The 19,856-nt window shown below is 47.6% G+C and overlaps 2 protein-coding genes across 2 annotated transcripts; both read right to left on the minus strand.

Moving 5' to 3' along the window:
* Nucleotides 1–13,358: 13,358 nt before the first annotated feature.
* LOC136511171 (uncharacterized mitochondrial protein AtMg00810-like) lies at nucleotides 13,359–13,856 on the minus strand. The gene has a single exon (XM_066505350.1). The coding sequence runs from the start codon at nucleotides 13,854–13,856 to the stop codon at nucleotides 13,359–13,361; it is 498 nt and encodes a 165-aa protein (XP_066361447.1).
* A 2,554-nt stretch (nucleotides 13,857–16,410) lies between these two features.
* Nucleotides 16,411–17,286, minus strand: LOC136511173 (uncharacterized). The gene is made up of 2 exons (XM_066505351.1): nucleotides 17,116–17,286; nucleotides 16,411–16,995 (listed from the first exon to the last, which is right to left on the minus strand). Exons 1-2 carry the CDS (start codon nucleotides 17,284–17,286, stop codon nucleotides 16,411–16,413), a joined length of 756 nt encoding a protein of 251 aa, XP_066361448.1.
* Nucleotides 17,287–19,856: the final 2,570 nt, after the last annotated feature.

The raw sequence follows: 19,856 nt of genomic DNA on the forward strand, positions 1-19,856 counted from the left end.
GTCGGAAGGCCACCAAGACCTCAAGTGTTCTGACTCACCAAGATTACAAGGGCGCAATAGCCCAAATAATAAATCTCTATAGGCCACACATCCAGCAACAACAATGACTCCCTCACCACCTTCTCAAGAAAGTGCAACATCGACAGTAGATCAATATCAGAGATCAATCTCATCTCACATGTCTTATCTAGGCGGTGAATTACCTCCATTGCAATTACCGATTGGACCTTATAAATAGGACGCTCCTTTGAAAGAGATGACAAGGGGACAAGAAGGTGCCCGGAGGAGTCTTCATAATGACATGGTCATCCATCCCAACATCCACAGAGGTTGAGGTTGTCGGTGGCATCCACAATGGCTACGACTAATAGGTGACCAACCACATGTCGAGATCTGGGTGAACCAACTTTTGGTAGGTAGCCATCCACCTTGCCTTTGAAGTCGGCAGCTGCTAGAGAGGCATTTGGGAATGGCAATAGAGAATCACGTGACGAGCGTGGAGATCTAGGGTGCAACACCATGCGGAACCTAAAGGTGGTGATGCGGGCACCAATGACAAAAAGCCACCTGAGACTCAACTTCAACTACAACAACAATTGCAATAGTGATAGAACTGACATGATTGAAAAGGGTGCTAAGGATGGCAACTAGAAAGCTCGTAGGTCAAGGGAGCGGCGACCACCACCAATCGGGAGAGTGGGAACTAGCTTCGTAAAGAGGCAAGAGAGCGTGTTGCTGACGGGTTGTCCCCCACATAGCCTATTGGGACCTCATCTCGTTGCCAATTAAGCGGTTCTCATGATTAGATTGTGAGGTCCATACATGCAGTGTCATTGTAGAGGATCTTTAAACAGAACAATGTTGTGTGCCCCATGGTCCTTCTCCCCGTGGCATATCTGGCGGGAGAGCGTCAATACAATCTATGAGAAAGGACCGTTCAAGTTGAAAGTGAGCTGTTCAAGATACTATTTATAAATCATAATCTTCCAAGTTTGAGCACTGGCACTAGTGGAGAAATGAGATCTAGTCCCGGTTGGGAACTAGCTCTACTCCCGGTTTCCCAACCGGGATTAGCAATCCGGGAGTAAAGGTTGTGACCTTTAGTCCCGGGCACATAACCGGGACTAAAGGTTCATCCACAGGAGAAAAAATAAACGAAATACTAGGGAGACCTCTCTTGCGGTGTTTGAGATTCGAACTCAGGACCTCTCTCCTCGCGCATAAACTCCTTATCAACTCAGCTGTACACCACATGTGACAGAGTCCTGGACACTCTCCTTTTGAATTGACCCATGGGGTACCTTTAGTCCCGGGTGAAAGACCTTTAATCCGGGTTGGTGATACCAACCGGGACTAAAAGGTCACCCTTTAGTCCCGGTTGGTGTTACCAACCGGGACTAAAGGTTGAAGGACCTTTAGTCCGGGTCACACCAACCGGGACTAAAAGGTTGACCTTTAGTTCTGGTTTTAGGCTCCAACCGGGGCTAAAGGTGGCATGCTGCGAAAGCCTACCAGGACAGGAGCCTTTAGTCCCGGTTGGTAGCTCCAATCGGGACTAATTCTCGAAATAGATGAAAGGTCATTTCTCTACTAGTGTGGTGTGTCAATTTGAAAGTTTATTAAGCCCTCAAGCTTAAATTTCACTTTCCTCAAAATTAGATTTCGCCAAGTGGTGACATGAACCAGCAGTTGGAGGTGGCGGGAGCTGCCGGAGTGGCTACACACATCGTGGTCGCGGGGCTAAAGATTAATAGTTGACAAGTCATGCTACTAAGGGTAGAGCTTGAAAAAATGGCCAGTGCTAAAATAGTGTCGAGTCAAAATCATGTATATGGCAGTAACGTCGTCTGAGATGACGTTGTTTAACTTCACCAATCAAAGTAACAACAAAATGACAAATTTGTCGGCCAACTACACGACCAATTGGGTAAGACCGGTTATACCTTTCAAAGTAAACTTGAGTACGTTGCATACTCCCTCCCTCTGTCCCTAAATGGTAGTCACTATAATTTGTGTGTCGATAACTTTAACTCGATTTATAAAAAATACGTACAATATTTCTATCTCTAAATAAATTTATTAAAAAATTAAATTCAAATATCTTTTCAACGATACTAATTATGTATCATAAATATTAATATTTTTAATATATATTTAGTCAGAATTATTTCTCGGAAAACGAAAACTACCTACATTTATGAACGGAGGGAGTACCTTCAATCAGATTTAAGTGTTTTAGAACATCGACGACACAAGTTACGCTGCATGTTTTTGAACATTTTTATTTTTCTAAATATAGTAATACAGATAACATGTTACTATAAAGTTTATTGAACCCTAAAAAAAATTAATTGAAATCAATTATTAATTGGCATATAAGTACATGCAATGTGGTTCTAGTTTAAAACTTCACATTCGAATCGTCCAATCTAGACCCCGTTTAGCACAGCTCCACTTTGCTAGTAAAGCCATTCTGTAGAATTTATCTGAATGCGCGAGAACTTTTGTGCAGAGCAGAAAGCACCACTGTTAGCTGTTTCACTATAATGTTTTGTGCACCATTTGGCAAAACAACTCCACGTGTGAAGTCTTTAAAACATGCTCTCATGTAGGATCCACCAAAGCGAGATGAAGCTGGATAAAGTCACTATTTTCAGCTCTACCCTACACCAATTTTTTGTCATGTTTTAAGGCGCTGCATACATGGAGCTGTATGATTTTACCCCGTTTAGCATAAAATGGCTCCAAATAGCTCCAAGGTTATGCCAAACGGAGCCTTAGGTCTCCTATGCAAGACACTGTTCATGGCCGTTCGTTAGCAATAGCGTGACGCCTCGGTTATATACCCCTACATGATAGTCTATCTATGGCTATTTTTTTTCGAGAGTGTGCATGGCACGTATTTCATTAAAAAGAAGTTATAAGTTTTACACGTCCCATCATCACATCACGGCGAGATGTTATGAGTGATGGAGTTGAACACGAATACAAGACACCACTAGACAGTGAAACACACGTAGTTATAACTAACTAAGAAACTAAATGTGTGACCAAAGAGCTTACGACAAAGAGCGACTCGATCTCAGGACGTCTGCGTCCGCACCCGCCTCTTGTGAGCAGCAGCCATGGGGAACTCCCGCATCGCAGCTTGTTTGGAGGAAGATAGTGGCTCCTGGAAAGTATCATGGAAGCGTGCCGCGATGGACGTGTCAGGCGTCGCCTGAGACGATCGTGGAGCGCTCGACGATGGCCGCCACTTGCTGAGCATGACCCTCTTCGCCTTGTTCTCTGGCTTCGGGTCGCGGAACACCGACTTGGCAGTGAGCCTATCACTGCGGCGTGGCACGAGGTTCTCTTCCCGTACGCGTGAGACACGCAGGCGCGGTGGCGGCTGAATGAGTGGCTTCTCTAGCGGCACCCTGAGACCGGCGATGAAGTCCTGAACGGACACAGGCTGCACTGTTGGTGAACTCTTGTTTTGTTGGTGTTTCGCGCGTGAATGCGATCTGCCGGCAACTCCCATCTGGGGAACCCGGGAAGTGCTGAGAAGCCAGAAACAGCTAGTAGTGGTGCATGATCTGCACAAAAGTTCTCGCGCGTTCAGAGAAATTCCGCGCGTGCGTTGAGCGCTGGTCCATCCCGACCTCGCTCGCGGCCTCAGCGCGCGCGCAGTCTCTCCCGCCGTCCTTGCCCTGCCGACTAGGCAGGCGCGGCTGCACGCGGACGAGCCGCTGAGCACGTTCGCCGGCAGCAGAGCAGATTCTCCTATTCCAGCATGCGACACACGCGCGGCACAACAGAAAGCGGACGCGCGGTCGAACACGGCACGCACAACCTGAAGCGATCTAGCGCTGTTGCGGCCCTGCGGGTGCGGGCAGCTCCGGTGGTCGGCAGCTCGATCGATCAGCATCAGCGCGGCTGCTTTTTTCTGTGGGGTCGGGCCGGGGCGGAGGAGCTAGGACTAGGAGCCGGCATGGGGCATCCGGAATCGGCGCGGCCGCCGCTGTCACGCGCGACGGGATCGGTATCCACTGTGCGCGGGTGCCAGCCATCGACCGGCAACGTGGCCGCGGGATCCGTTGCACAAATGGTATCGGGACTCTGAGCAAAAGGGGTTCCTGAAGGTGAGAGTTCTCCCGCCTTATATGTTATGCTTCCCCACCATCGCTACACGATGTGGGACTAAACCCCAACAGTTCGATGCCCTCCAGCTCCAGGGGTTGTGAGCTACGTACTCCGGGACGTCGAGTCCTACTGCAGTCTGCAGGCCGGTGAAGCAATGGGCCGGGTTCATAGCACGCCAGCGGTAGATGTCGGAGCGGTCGGCAAGCAGGCAGTTTACGATCGGGCTGTGAAGAAGGGACAAACTCGAAGTCGGCAGGAGACTGCTTTCCTGGTGCTCTCACTCCGACAATTCTACCCGGCCCGTCGTTTCTGCTTGGAACATGACAGGCAACCTGTTGACAGCGGAAAGAGATTATAGAGGGAGTCAAATTCTGAGTTTAGAAATTACTAGCAAATATGCTCGTGCGTTGCAATGGGACATACAACTTATGCAGTTATAAGAATAACTTAGACTCGGACGCTGAAGCCGGACTTTCATACTCCGTCTGGGCGCACGCTACACCTACTCATATTTGCACGAGAGACCTGAAGATTTTAATCAGTGATCACGTTATACACTCTAATTTAATTTAGAACTGGACTCCATGTACTCGTGTACTGAGACACAATCACACAATACTCTAGTTCTTATATAGAGAATGAGAAACTACCTAAACATGTTTTGTTTTAACATTTATATGTGCTAGCGTGGTAGCAGCTCATCTATATGTATGTATATAAAAATAAAAATAGATAAAAAAAATCAAGGAAAGGATCTTATATTAAGATAAAGAAAAGAAAGAGTGACCCTTTGGTTTTGGCTGGCCAGCCGTAGCTACAAAGGAAAGCAAAAAAACGGGAAAAGGAAAAAAAAGGTACCGCAGACTATCTTATATTTTTGCATTTGGATTAAGATTCATATTCCGGTTACTCGGAGTTGGAGAGATCTAATTGGATTAAGATTTTTAGTTATCCATATTATTATATTTTTTCTATTTGATTAAGATTCCTATTCACCAGAAATCGGAGAGATCTAATTGGATTAGAACTCTAGTTATATAAAGAGAAATGCTATAGGCGGTTTTCCACATTCACAAAGTTAGTTAAGGGATGGCCGGACCAAAAACTAGGTGATGAGAAATTTTACCTCTTTATTATTAGGTATAGAATTGCAATCGAAAAGGAGGAAAAATAAAATAAATCGGGCAAATTCTAGAGAAACCCGTCTAGACCGGTTTTACTATTCATGGGATGAAAATAGACTAAAAGCGGTCCGAGCTGGTTTTCTTGGCCTAGCTGCAATGCCCTGCACAAATTGGTTGAGGCTGGTTTTGCCCCTTTGAGTCAGATTCATCCCAAATTCGAGCAAAACTTCTCCAGTATCATGGGAAACATGCAGATCGTGTTTTCGGAAAGTTTTCTACTAGAATAGACCACCCCGGCCCTCTCTCTCTCTCTCTCTCTCTCTCTCTCTATATATATATATATATATATATATATATATAGAACTACTATTCTGTAGTTGGCCATAGAATAACTTATTCTGTAGCCACTTTGAGTTACGATAATTACTATGTTAATTTACAGTAACTCCTTACTAAGTGGTTTTACTATAACATTATGGTAAATATTCTCATGTGTTATAGTAACCCAAACTATTGTAAATATGTATTGACATTATGGTAAATTAGTATATAAAATTATGGTAAATAGAGGTGGCTACAGAATAACTTATTTTGTAGCCGGCTGCTGAATAGCCTCTCCCTATATATATATATATATATATATATATATATATATATATATATATATGAGGATCAAGACCACTTAATGTTAACTATACCCAGTCGATCAAAAATTAGTCTAATATACTACTTTTCCCCACTTTTATCTCTTCCAACCTTCTGCTGTCCAGCACCTCTCTTGACAAGATTCATTAGCAATCTAGGTGGCCTCGTCGATCCTAGAACAACCTTGTTGTGCTCCTGATGGGTCTTTTCAAGAGGTGTTTGCGAGCTTTTTGGACGAAGAACATACGTCTACATCGCACGACCGACTTGCTGGTCCGCCTTGTTGTTTGAACTCCTCTTTGTTGCATGCTAGGCCGTGTGCGGCCTCGAGCGTGCTAGCTCTTGTTGGTGTGTGTGTGGCTCTAATTGGCATCAACACACTTTTTAACGACTCTACTAGGAAACAAGAGTAGATCTGCTAACAACATATCGGGGTTAGAAGTGATTAGGGCAAAATAGAAAAAAAAGTCATAAAAGGCAAAAAGTTAAAATTGTGTTGATCTGATTGATTGGACCCCTCATAAACTGTAACCCTTTGTATATGGTGTTAGGTCTATCGGGAGTAGGATATAGATACCTCAAGGAAAAACGAACCAAATCAAACATGGAAATTGAATCTAACTTGGGTTCAACCTGGGCGCACACAAAATAGCCTCTTGTGGACGGTGTAAACAGTGTAACGTAATGGACTGTACGGTGTGTGCAATCGGTGCGGGTCTATTAGAATTATATGGGCTAGTTCCCTTAAGCCCATATGCAGAATTCTAATAAATCTCAAAGGCCAATTGCCTGTGTTTTCTAGTGGGCATTAATATTTATGCTCACGAGTAGAGGTTGAAGATACAACATCAAGTAGTACCATATTTCTAGTTGATGAAGAGGTAAGAGGTTCTTCTCTCTATATATGGACCAACTCCTCATGAGAAAAAGTGTGCGAGAATTCCATGTGTGCCATCAAATGATTCAACAACACCGCGGAAGCCATTGAAAAATTTGATGTGCTCATGTCCAAACCAAATTTTCAGTGACTTCCCTAGTATTGTTGAATCATTCGATGAAACACATGGAATTCTCTCAGAAACGTGTACATAAATTACTATATTGGGAGCTCATAGTTTGGAAAATCGTAACATAGTCAACTAGTTTTAACTTTTCTCCTCTCTGAATTGTGCCGCCACCATAATCTATTCCTCCCACTAGAACCTCCCGCTCTTGTCATCCAGCACTAGGAAAGGGAAAATAAGGTTTTTGGAAAGCGTTTCGTGCGCGTTCATCACGGGTCACCTTCAGGCTAAGGCAGACAATGTTGCGCGCGCGGTACTGCTTCGACTAGTCCTCGCTAACGTAGTCGTCAACAACATCCCTCCTCCACTTGTCACGACGACATCATCTACTGACAATCAGCTCGATCATCGCCGTATGGACTGTCACTATGTCAAGTCACTGCGTTACGCCAAGTTGCTACACTACATTAGCTATGTTCACTGCATCAACGAGGCTCTGTTAAACCCTGAGTAACAGCGCCACTGATAACCTCGACACCGTTCCAGCTCAATGGTACAATCTTCTAAACCATTATGGTTTATTATATTGCTTCTAGTACTATCTGTTTAGGTGTATATTGATTTTTGAGAATAGCACGTTCTATTTTATTTGTACTGTAATCGTGCATATTACCTCTGCTATGAACTTATGATTTATATTCAGAATAGAATATTGCAAATACCTGTCGAATTTGACTGGGAACATAAACCTAACTATGATCTGTCGTAGTGATCTAGCATTGACGGGCTAGCAAACATATTTCACGTTCGGCCGAGAGCATGTGTGCAAGCAATAGCTGCAGTCAGTTGGAGTCAGAAACTTGCTTGAAGCGTCATCATGACATCGTGCGAGTGGAGATTGACTAATTGGGTTCTTTTTGCTGAATGATCAGGATCTTACGCGGCACGAATCCATAGAGCGTCTTCTGCCGGAAAGAGCCCGTGACATTTTTTCTAGCATGGTGGCTAGATCCATCAGCGCACGCAGTTAAAACCATAAAGCTCTGTACAATGGTACGCTAGCTGCGTGGCTGCGTGCATATCCTGCGGGGTTCTGGATAATTTTAACGTTATTTTTTTCTGAATGCGGTTGATGCGAATGGCAGTGGCACACTTGTTCTCTCTGAATTAGGCTTGGTACTATACTACAAAACAGAACTTTCTTGGAGCTTTGCTGCTGCTAAGCTTAGATATCCCTGATTGGCTGATTCAGTCATAAAAAAAAAAACGGCAGGTGAGTTGCATATCTCCTTTCAGTTTCAGCATGATCGACTCTGGGCTTATTCGACTGCCACTGCAGCTACAGCTGCACGCATACGGTACACGTACTCCACAGGGACAAACAGCCAAACAGGTTGATTCTGCAGCAGGTCGTAGAGCCAAAATATGTGTAGTGTAGCTGAACAGCTTACAATGCGGTCTGCAAGAGCACTCGCTCTGGATTATACCGTATACGGTAATGCTGCAATGAGGGCGTGCGGACACCTCCTCCCCCAACAAAAAAAAAAAAAAAATTCTCTCGCTCCGCCTCATGCGCTCACCGCAAGCTCCGCTCCCTGTCCACCGCCGCTAGTGGCGACCACTCCCTCTTCCTCCACCCCGGGGCCTCCAGCCGCATCTGCGACGCCAGGCTCCGCCGCTGGAGTCGCACCTCCCACTCGCCCCTACGTCGTCGCGACCGTGCCGTACTTCGCGCCGGCCTCGAGGCTCCTCACGCCCCGATCTGCCTAGTAGAAGAAGCTCGCGGTGGCCAAGTCCGTGGTGCTCTTTGCTCTGCTGCCTCCTAGCCTCGATCTACCCATCGAGGCGGTTATCGAGCTCCTCAACACGCCTGGCATGGTGGTCGCCGCTCACTAGAGTGTCGCGCTTGACATGTTGCAAGCATATATTTTAAGTGTTTTAGATATGTCAGAGGTATGTTGCAAGTGTTTCATATGAATATTGCATATATTGCAATGGCTATATACGCGTATGTAGCAAACGTCTTTTCCAAATATTTCATTTTTTTAGACGTAAGTTTTTTTTACGGCAAAGACTGGGGGGAGATCCCCACAGTGTGAAAACTTTTTTTAAAATTAAAAGAGGAGCAAGTACTTACATTACAAAATTAACTGAAATCATCTAACTAGAAGCAAAAAAAATTTAGACATAAGTTACAAGTGTGTTTATCTGTATATTGCATATATCTCACACGTATGTTGTAAGTGTTTTATCTGTATGTTGCATATGCTTGCAATGGCTTTCAAGTGTTTCATCTGTTTCGGACCCATTTTGCAAATGTTTCTTCTAGATATTGCAAAAATAGATCAGATGTTGCACATATTGCAATGTACGTTAGAAGCGGAGGGGGCGCGAGCGGTCCCCGCACACGGTCTGGTGCCGCGAGTGACGTCCCGTGGGCGTGCGAGACGCATGCGGGTGTCCAGACGCTAGTGTCCGTCCGGATGCTAACACTACGGTACCATATAAAAGGACTCATCAGGAAATTAGAACGGCCAAGAAAATATAGATGGCAACAGTTGGTACCTATTATTTTCTTGTTTTAAATTGTAAGTTATTTTATTTTTTTCATGAATACGTAAAATGTTTGCACATCATTATCGTTGAGATAGAAGAAGTTTGGACATAAGAACAACGCGCTTCAGACGTCCAAGGTGGTCTAGAGTTACAATAGAAAACTGGACCTCCCTAGTTTCCAGGTTCACGTTAAGCTATTATGAACTCAGGGGCTAAACAACCGAAGTAGGGACAACAATGCGGTCTAAGTTGAGCCCTTGTGTCACCACTGCTGGCTGCGAGACCCTAGTTGGCAAGCTAGGAAGGGCTCTCTCAGTGCTTCGACATTGGAAGCGCTTGACCCGGTGATTAGGACTTCACCTCGCTTCTACGCTAGCACCAAAGAGAGGCTCTGTACCACCAGGCGCTTGCTCCATAGTGGGAGCAATGACTGGTTAGTTGTTGTTGACTCTCGATGGCATGGGAGGTTGTCGTATGAGAGTTTGACTTGCGAAGCACTCGCTCGGTGAAGCTCTTGAAGCGCTGGGTGGCGGAGGAATCCCTCGGTGGCGTACATAGGTGAACAAAACCAGCATCAACCAAGGACAGGGCCCGCCCAAAGCCTGGTGGAGGGGGCTCTAGCAGGGTATCCTGGGCCAAGCCTTGCCCCAGCTCAGGCGACAGTTGAGTCGAGTCCGTTGCCCATGCTCGTGGCTACGGTCTTCACCTGGAGAGCGGCTACTTGGCAAGCAAAGTTCTCTTGACGAACCAAAGCGGTGCGCTGGACCGATTAAGCCTGGGCAAAATACCCGATACCCATTACCCGTATCCAAATTACCTGAACCCGGACCCGAATTACCCGAACCCGAGGTACCCGATCCTAAATTCGGATAGCGATTTTGATTACCCGAAATTAGTTTGGGTAATTCGGGTAATATCCCCCGGTATCCAAACTACCCGAACTACCCAAAGATTTGTTTTATCTTTGTATTCATCATGTGTTGTTAGCTGAACCATTTAACTTATCACTTTATTAGAATATAATTCTCTCTATTTGAATGAGTGACGGTAATATATTATTCTCTACAAATTGCTATTGAAATTCTATACAAATTGCTGCTGAAATTATGTATAGATCGCTACTGAAATTTAGTGTAGTTTGTTGTTTTCTATAAATTTGGGTATATCGGGTAATACCCGAACCCGAACCCGAATTATCGGGTACCTGAATTTGCGGGTAGTGTTTTTTCGGGGGTAATATCGGGTAGCAATTTTTATTACCCGAATTTTGAATTACCCGAATTACCCGACCCAAAAAAATCAGGTAACTCGAACGCCCAGGCTTAGGACCGATACCTGCTGCCTACGTGGACTTCATCCTCTAGGGAAGCAGCCACAAGAGCTACAGGCAAAGGCCCTCTTGCAGGGCTCCAGCGGTCTGGGTGGCGGCTGGCTCCTCCAACATCGGGTTATCCACGATGTCTCGATCGACCTGTTCTACGCCCGGCCACAGTGACACCATCAACGAGTCGAGCCCGAAAAGGGTCCTTCTAGGCCTCAACTCGAGGGTCAGCTAGTCGTGGCTAATGCGTGCCACGGCTACGACGAAGACATCGGCCAGGGCTAGATACATATCTTTTGATATACATCTAGATATATGTTAGGTCTGGATACAAAAGAAAAACCATATATTTAAAAAGCTAAAACGATTTACCATTCGAAAGACACTAGTACAGAAAAACATTTTTAGAGACGGTCAAAAGTGATCTTCAGAGACGGTTTTAAAACCGCTACTGTACCAGTGATCGTAAAGATAAGTGATTTTTAGAGGCAGTTTTAAAAACGCCTATAAAAATCGATTTTCAGAGACGGTTAACTAAAAAATCATTTAAAGTCTAATAAAAGTAAGAAAAAAATAATTCTAATGGAGCCAGAAGTGCCGAGGACCAGCCACAGCTCACAGAATTCATTTTTCACTTGTTTTGAATAAGTGGCGACACCCAGGATTTTTAAAAAGTAAGAAAAAAATAATTCTAATGGAGCCAGAAGGGTTGAGGAACTGCCACAGCTCACAGAATTCATTTTTCACTTGTTTTGAATACACCCAGGATCTTTAAAAAGTAAGAAAAAAATAATTCTAATGGAGCCAGAAGGGCTGAGGACTGGCCACCGCTCACAGAATTCATTTTTCACTTGTTTTGAATAAGTCAAACCCATAACCTCTCTCTCGTGCGATGCCTCCCCTACCACCGCACCACCTAGTCACTTGTGTCTAGTTCTACGATGCTGTCTATTTGTACTAATATGTATAAATCTTATAATCAATATTTTAACTCATAAATAATCTTAAATGGGAAAACTTTCAACTACAAAGTTTTAGATCTCGTCGAGCACTACAACTTTGATATAGAATATTTCTCCATCCAAGGTCATTTGAAAAATTCAAAATTCAAAATCTGAGACTTAATTTATATATTTGGAACCCTAAATGATCTCAAACAAAAATTTTATCAACTACAAAGTTTTAGACCTCGTCGAGCTCTATAATTTTGATATAAAGTTTGTCTTTATTCAACTTTATTTAAAAAGATATGAATTTATTTATGCTGCAACTATTTTTAAGGATCGTTGACTTAGTCAACCGCCTCTGAAATTTTCAGAGGCAGTTGTCTTAAGAGAACCTCCTCTGAAAATTACTATTTTCAGAGACGATTGACATAAGCTACCGTCCTTGAAAATATCATTTTTAGAGGCGGTTCTCTTAATAGAACCGCTCCTAAAAATAGATACATTTTTAGAGGCGGATTTCTTAATGGAACCGTCTTTAAAAATTAATTTCTAGCAACGATTATATAGCTACAGTGCCCCCCATGAAGGTTATTGACGGCATGCTACGACAACCGCTTTTATTAGTAAAAGGTGGTGCCTCTAAAAAATCATTTCCGTACTAGTAAAAAAGGGTACAAACCATGGAGCCTCCTGCCATGTGATGGTTGTTGGCCCACAGGATCACTGGCTCAGGTGAGTGAACCACTCACCAGCCTTGTCGAGTATCCGTTAGTATTGCCGAGCACCCACTAGTCGTGCCGACCACGAACAGGCGTTGTCCGTCCCCACGCTATGGCCGGAGCTAGAGGAAGAAGGGAGAACATAGCATGCACACACAACACAAGATACCAGCATTGCCCGAAGCCCTATTTGTGAGATGGCAAATCTAAACTCTCTTTACTGAGTTGCTGTGGTAGTCTATTTATACAACTCTATCCATCTAATCTTAGTACAGCCCACATGCTGTAACAGTAACTAGATAACATACAGGGCTGACTCTACGTCGGCCACTGTATGGCTACAGTGCTGCAGGTGAGCCGTGCGGTGCTGCCTGCACCTACAGCGGCTATAGTATCACAACAGGGGGCCTTTCAGCGCCGTCTTTTCTTGCTGTGTTCACACAAGAAAAACAGTAGTTTATTCTAACAATTTTTCCCCTAAACCTACCGTTATCCCTTGTGCCCCCCTCCATGCCGATCATCTCATTTAGCTCCGTGAGTCGAAGACGTCCGAGCGGCTTGGTGAGGACGTCCGTGACTTGCCGACTAGTTTCGACGAACTCGATGACGATCTGCCCTCCATCGACACAGTCCCTGAGAAAGTGGAACTTCACGTCGATGTGTTTGCTCTGGTCGTGCAGAATTGGATTCTTTGCGAGGGCGATGGCGGGCTGGTTGTCCACCATCAGTGCTGGTGGGTGAGCTTCCACGCCGGTTAGCTCACGCAGCAGGCGGCATAGCCATACAACTTGGCACATCGCTGTGGCCGCCGCTACATACTCTGCCTCACACGTAGATAGCGCCACCACCTTCTGTTTCAGCGACAGCCATGAAATTGGGGCCGACCTAAGGAAGACGAGCACGCTAGAGGTGCTCTGTCATCCGTCGATGTCCCCCGCCATATCTGCATTGCTGAACACAGTGAGCTGCAGCCTACTTCCACCAGTCCTAGGAAAAATGACCCCTTGATCCACCGTCCCCTTGACGTAGCGCAGTAGCTGCTTCACTGTAGCCCAATGATCCTCTCTAGGATCCTCTATGAAGCGGCTGACGTAGTCCACGGCGAACGCAATGTCCAACCTCATGTGGACTAGGTAGCATAGACCACCGACGATACTCCAGTAGAGTGTTGCATCCACCTTCGCCGCGGTGCTGGACTTCGTCAGCTTCAGCTGCTCCTCCATCAGAGTTACACATGACTTGCACTCAGCCATGCCGCTCTGCTCCAACAGCTTGGAGGCATACGTGCTCTGACCGAGCATGAGTTCTTCCTTTTCCTGTCTCACCTCGATGTTGAGGTAGTAGGAGAGTGCGCCGAGATCGCTCATTCGAAAACGAGCCACCATCTTGCGCTTGAAGCTGTTGATATCCTCCATGCGCGCGCTGGTGACGATCAAGTCGTCCACATACACGCCGACCACGAGCTCCTCCTTCCCCCATTGCCGCGTGTAGAGCGCGTGCTTGGTTGCGCACCGTTGAAACCCAAGCTCGCCCAACGTGGCGTCAAGCTTGGCGTTCCAGGCTCGTGGGGCCTGCCATAGCCCGTAGAGCGCCTTGTGTAGTCGGAGCACCCTATGCTCCTCTCCCTTAACGGTGAAACCTGGAGGTTGCCTGACGAAGACCGTCTTTGCCAGCTCGCCATTGAGGAAGGCCGATTTTACGTCCAAGTGATGGATGTGCTAGTCTTTTGCTGCTGCCAAGGCAAATAGCAAATGGACCGATTCCATATGCGCTACTGGTGCAAAGACCTCCTCGAAGTCTATGTCCTCGTGCTGAACAAAGCCTCGGGTGATGAGGCGTGCTTTGTGCATGACAATGGCACCGAGCTCGTCCCGCTTGACCTTGTACACCCACTTCAGGCTGATCGGACAGCATCCTGGAGGTGGATTGATGAGCTATCATGTCTCGTTTTCCTTGATCGCCTTCATCTCCTCTAGCATCGCCCGTCGCCAGTTTTCACCCCGCTCGGCTAGTGCGAACGTGGGTGGTTCCTCTGCACTGACAAGCAGTAGCTCTACATCATTGAGTAGCCGACCAACCAGTCATGAGGGTCCTGTGCCGCCAACGATGTCATCCAGCCAACAGAATCGCACCTCCTTACCTTCGTGGTAGGCGTCCACGAACTCAGTGATATCACTTGGAGGTGAGGCAAACTCAATTAGCATTGATAGAGTTTCCTGTTCCACCTGAGTGCTCTACACAGCACCTAGAGTGCTCGGCACCCCGGTTACAGTGCTCGGCACTACTTCTGGACAGCTCGTCATAACTCCTGCAGCGTTCAGCCACACTGTAGGAGTACCCAGCCTCAGTCTTGGAGTGGTTGGCACCACTGCAAAACGTCTTGGCTCCACCACGGGAGTGCTCGATACCCGTCCCAGAGTGATCGCCACCACTGCAGAATCTCTCGACGCTACTCCTGGCATGCTCGGCATCCCTCTAGGAGTGCTCGGCACTCCTCCCTAAGTGCTCGGCATCCCTCCCGAAGTGCTCGGCACTGCCCTAGGAGTGCTTGGCTCTACCGCTGGAGTGCTCGGCTCTCCTCTCGGAGTGCTCGACACCTCTTCCCCAGCATCTCCACCACCGTGGATGACCAAGTGCTCGACGACAAAGGTGCTGGTGAAGCCGCCAGCTTCCCTTGTGCTCGGACTGCTCTAGTCCCAAGCCGCCTCCTCGTCGAACACGACGTCGCGCGAGACAAGCACCTTGTCTCCGTGTGGGTCATAGAGCCGGTATGCCTTGGTACCCTCCGCGTAGCCCAGGAACACCATGGGTGTGCTCCTGTCCTCCAGCTTGGTGAGGTTTGACTTCGTTTCCTGACGTGGCCGATGTAGCCGAATGTCCAGAGGAAGGACATGCTCGGCTTCCGCCCATACCAAGCTTCGAACGGCGTCTTGCCCGTTAGGGCCTTGGTCGGAGCACGGTTGAGGATGAACACCGCCATGGTCACTGTCTCACCCCAAAACCTTACTGGCATGCCTTTGGCCTTCATCATGGATCGGGCCATGCCGACCACCGTCTGGTTCCACCTCTCCACCACGCCATTCTATTGTGACGAGTACGGCGTGGTGTGGTGTCGCGTCACACCTTGATCCGCGTAGTACGCAGTGAACTTCACCGAAGTGAATTTGCCACCGCGATTAGTCCTCAGCACGTGGAGCTTCTTGCCGCTCTCGGCCTCCGCGCGCGTCTTGAACTTTTTGATCGCCGCCTCCGCTTCGTTCTTGCTCGTTAGGAGTTGTAGCCACATGTAGCGACTACAATCATCCACGAGCAGGAGGAAGTACCGCCGACCACTGTTTGTAGCTGGCGTGATCGGCCCATAGAGGTCACCGTGGACGAGCTCGAGAGTGTCCTTCGCATGATACTTGGCCGCCTTTGGGAAAGGTAGCCTGCTCTGCTTCCCAGCCAGGCTGCTATCACACAGCTCACCTCCGTGCTTGATGTGGGGTAGCCCTCGGACCATCTTCTCTAGCCGACCAAGTGCGTTGAAGCTGAGATATCTGAACCGAGCATGCCACACCGGCTGCTCTACCTTCAGGTCGAGTAGGTACAACCGGTTTAGGGACCTCTTCACCTTGGCAAGAAGTCGATGCTCCCGGTCCCTAATCCTAAGGACTCCGTCCTTGATCCGTCCTTGATAAGTACCTCACTACCGCGCTCATCCAGCTGACCAATGCTCATGATGCTAGAACGCAGCTGCGTGATGTAATATACATCCGTTAGCACACGGTGCTCCTCATTCTGGCACCTGAAGATGATGGTGCCGCGCCCTTGGATATCCACCCTTGAGCCGTCACTAAACTTCACCGTACCGGTAACATCATCGTCGAGCTCAGAGAAGGATTCTTTAGAGCCTATCATGTGGTTGTTGTCACTGGAGTCCAAATACTACCGCTGCTCCTGGTTGGCGCCCACACGTCTGAGGTGGACCTAGGCACGTGGTTTGTCGAGGTTGACAGTCTTCAGGGTCTTCCTAGGTCCTTCCACCATCGTCGCCTCTTCCTTCTCCTCGTCCTCGACGTTGTGCAGTTCACAGAACATCGTCATCAAGATAGTGGCCTCATCCTCATCATCAGCTTGCGCCAGATAAGCCTTAGCCTTCTTCTCATGCTTACGATTTGGGCACTCCTGTGCCCAATAGCCCATCTTCCCGTAGCGCCGACAGGCGTTGAGGTCGACTTGCTTCTTATTTTCCGAAGAAGCCTTGCCGCGGCGCATGCCATCGCCACCGCGGCTGGAGGAGGCTACCTTCCCGGAGTTCCTCCAAGCAGCCCACTCCTCTTCCGTCAGCAGCAGTTTGTCGCTGTCCTTCGTTGCTGTCGCCTGCTCCAGGCGCTCATCCACCGCCCTCAGACGGCCTGTCACATCCTCAATAGTGAGGGTGGACAAGTCCAACATCGTCGCTATGAAGAGAGCGATCTGGATGTACTTTACCGGCACGGAGTGGGGGTACTTGGAGACCGCCTCCTCTTTGTCGATGGTGATGCCATGGCTCTTCAGCTTGCTGATGAGCGTCTGCAGGCGGAGGGAGAAGTCCTTCACCGTTTCACCATCCTTGAACTTGAGGATGGTGTACTCCTGCTTCAGAAGCTGGGCCGTCGCCTTCTTTGTGCGGTCAGAACCGACGCGTATCACCGCAATAGCCTCCCACGTCTTCTTAGCAGAGCTCTTTGTCCCCAACGACTCCCTATACTCCGCCGATACAGCAGCGAGGATAGCCTCCAACGCTGACATGTTATCTTTCTTATTGTCGATGCCCTTGTCAACAACATTCCAGAGCCGTCGGGCTCTGAGCTTGACCTTCATGGTCACCGAACATTCTCCATAGTTGGTGCGAGTCAGCGTCGGTCAACTGGTGTCGCTGACCTCCCGCACCGTGCGAACAACGACCTCCGGTCGTGGCTGGGCAGCCACAGCAGTGCCACTGCTGTCGCCCATCTCCGAACTGCCCGTCATCGCCAGCGGTTAGTCTGGCGACGACGCTTGTACGACTCCGATACCACTTGTTGGCCCACAGGATCATCGGCTCAGGTGAGTGAACCACTCACCAGTCTTGCCGAGCACCCGCTAGTGTTGCCGAGCACCCAATAGCCTTGCCGACCACGAACAGGCGTTGTTCGTCCCCACACGCTATGGCTGGAGCTAGAGGAAGAAGGGATAACAAAGCATACACGCACAATACAAGACACCAGCGTTGGCCGAAGCCATGTCTGTGAAATGGCAAATCTAAACTCTCTTTACTGAGTTGCTATGGTAGTCTATTTATACAACTCTATCCATCTAGTTCTAGTATAGGCCACATGCTGTAACAGTAACTAGATAACATACAAGGCTGACTCTGCGCCGGCCACTGCATGGCTACAGTGCTGCAGGTGAGCTGTGCGGCGTCTACACCTGCAGCGGCTACAATATCACAGCAAGGAGGCTTTCGGTGCCGCCTTCACTTGGTGTGTTCACACGAGAAAAACAATAGTTTATTCTAGCAATGGTCCTCCTCAAAATTGTCGGGTGCTCGCAAATTGAAATTTGTTATCACAACCAGCTGGTAGTGGCAACCGGTATGGATCCCTTCAAAACGCTGAAAAGTGGCCAATTTGTCTTCGTTGAGATTTGAGATCACATTCAGCCATATATATGCAGCACTTGACGCCTGAAGTCCGAAGATCCACGTCCATAAAGATGAGCTGCTTTTTTCTGGAGTTCGAGAGCGCGCACTACTGCAGAAGCTAAGGCTATGCATCTCTCGCATTGCAAGCACTACAACTCTCATCTTTCTGTATGAAACCCGCATCATTTCAAACATATTTAAGCACAATTATTCGTCTGACCTCTCTTTCTACTCTTTACAATTCAGGGGGCGGTCAAATGGAGCGCAATGCACGACTACAAGCTCGAGTTGTGATTTGTGAATGCCGGCCGGATAACACTCAAAATAAGCACCAAGTGATGAATCTTCAGAAGATAGCTCTCACACGACTGAAAAGACACGCACTGAGACACACATTGGACGTTAGTTCGAACCAAAAAAAAAAAGGAAAGAAAGAGAGAGACACATTGGACTGATCCAATCGGGTGGATTGGATCACAGTACAGAAACATTTAACCTAAAAAGATTGTGGCCAGTGACTAGGTTCATAGCTTATCCGAGCATCATCGATCTTTGATTAGACCTGCATGACCTACCGTGGGGTTATTAAGTGGTTAAAGACGGTGCAAATTAATAACTTTTTGAGAGGCCTTTCAATTCGTTGGTTGGGTAACTGCGTCGTAGGTATAGTATAGATGCTCCCTTTAGCGAGTGAGGTTTAAGGATTCTTCTATCTTGCTAGATGCATGGTCCGTACTGAATATGGGATGCGGTGTAGAGGCTAGTTTCCTGAATATCTCGTTATGATCCAAGTCGCAGGCATATATTAATAAGGCGAGGAGACAATTACATGAGCAAGCACTGCAGATAGCTTCTCAGATGTGACTGACTGTCAAGCTAGGCGAAAAGAACTAAATGGACTACTCGCATTCTCGGGGTATAACAAAAGGCCATAACAACTTGGTCTCCAAAAGCAACCGATTTGCTTCTAACTCACCAAACCGACTACCAACCATTTTCTTCCGACACCTGGAACTCATTGAACCCCAACTAACACATGTGCAACCCATTGGAACAACAGCATGATTCCGATCCCAAACACACCAAATCTGCTCAATTGGGGATGACTTCCTGGATTACAGCCGCGCCCTCCCAACACACCAACTACTTCTGAAACACAGCATACATACAGGTGGGACCTAACTTGCCTGATGTGACACCGGCTGCTGCTCGAATAATCATACAATGCATGAGCACTATCATGGGACCTCCATATCGGCCGCCCCCGACTCCTCTGCCATTGCAGCTAGGGCCTTGGAGAGCTTCCTGTTGCCCATGTTCGTCGCAACCCTTATTGCCTTGATCTCCTGCTCCTGGAGGTCCTTTCCAAACATGTCAACGAACTCTGACTACTGCATCCGGTGTCGACGACTGGGATGAAGTCCAGCTCATGCATAAGCTTGAGTTGGGTGCACTGTGCCACCGGCACAGGGAGTCAACGAGCCGCTAGACGCAGGCTGGAGCGGGTGGGAACCAGTTTTCTTCTGCGTCCTCTAATCATGTCGGTGCATTTTGAATCAGTCGTCCACCTGGCAAGGCGACTAGGTTTTTTTTTGAGAAACCGGAAGGGCTGCAGCCCCTACAGAAATTTATTAAAGAAGTAAACAATGTTGGAACACGATCGCGAGTCGCGGATGCCAAGGTTTGCAATAGCAACAAGAACTAAAGGTTAATGAATCTTGTGGGCAGCGTGTAGGGAAAGAAGACGGGAAGCCTCTGCTCTGGGCGA

The sequence above is a fragment of the Miscanthus floridulus genome, chromosome 16 (genome assembly GCF_019320115.1).
Source record: "Miscanthus floridulus cultivar M001 chromosome 16, ASM1932011v1, whole genome shotgun sequence".
Taxonomy (NCBI): Eukaryota; Viridiplantae; Streptophyta; class Magnoliopsida; order Poales; family Poaceae; genus Miscanthus; species Miscanthus floridulus.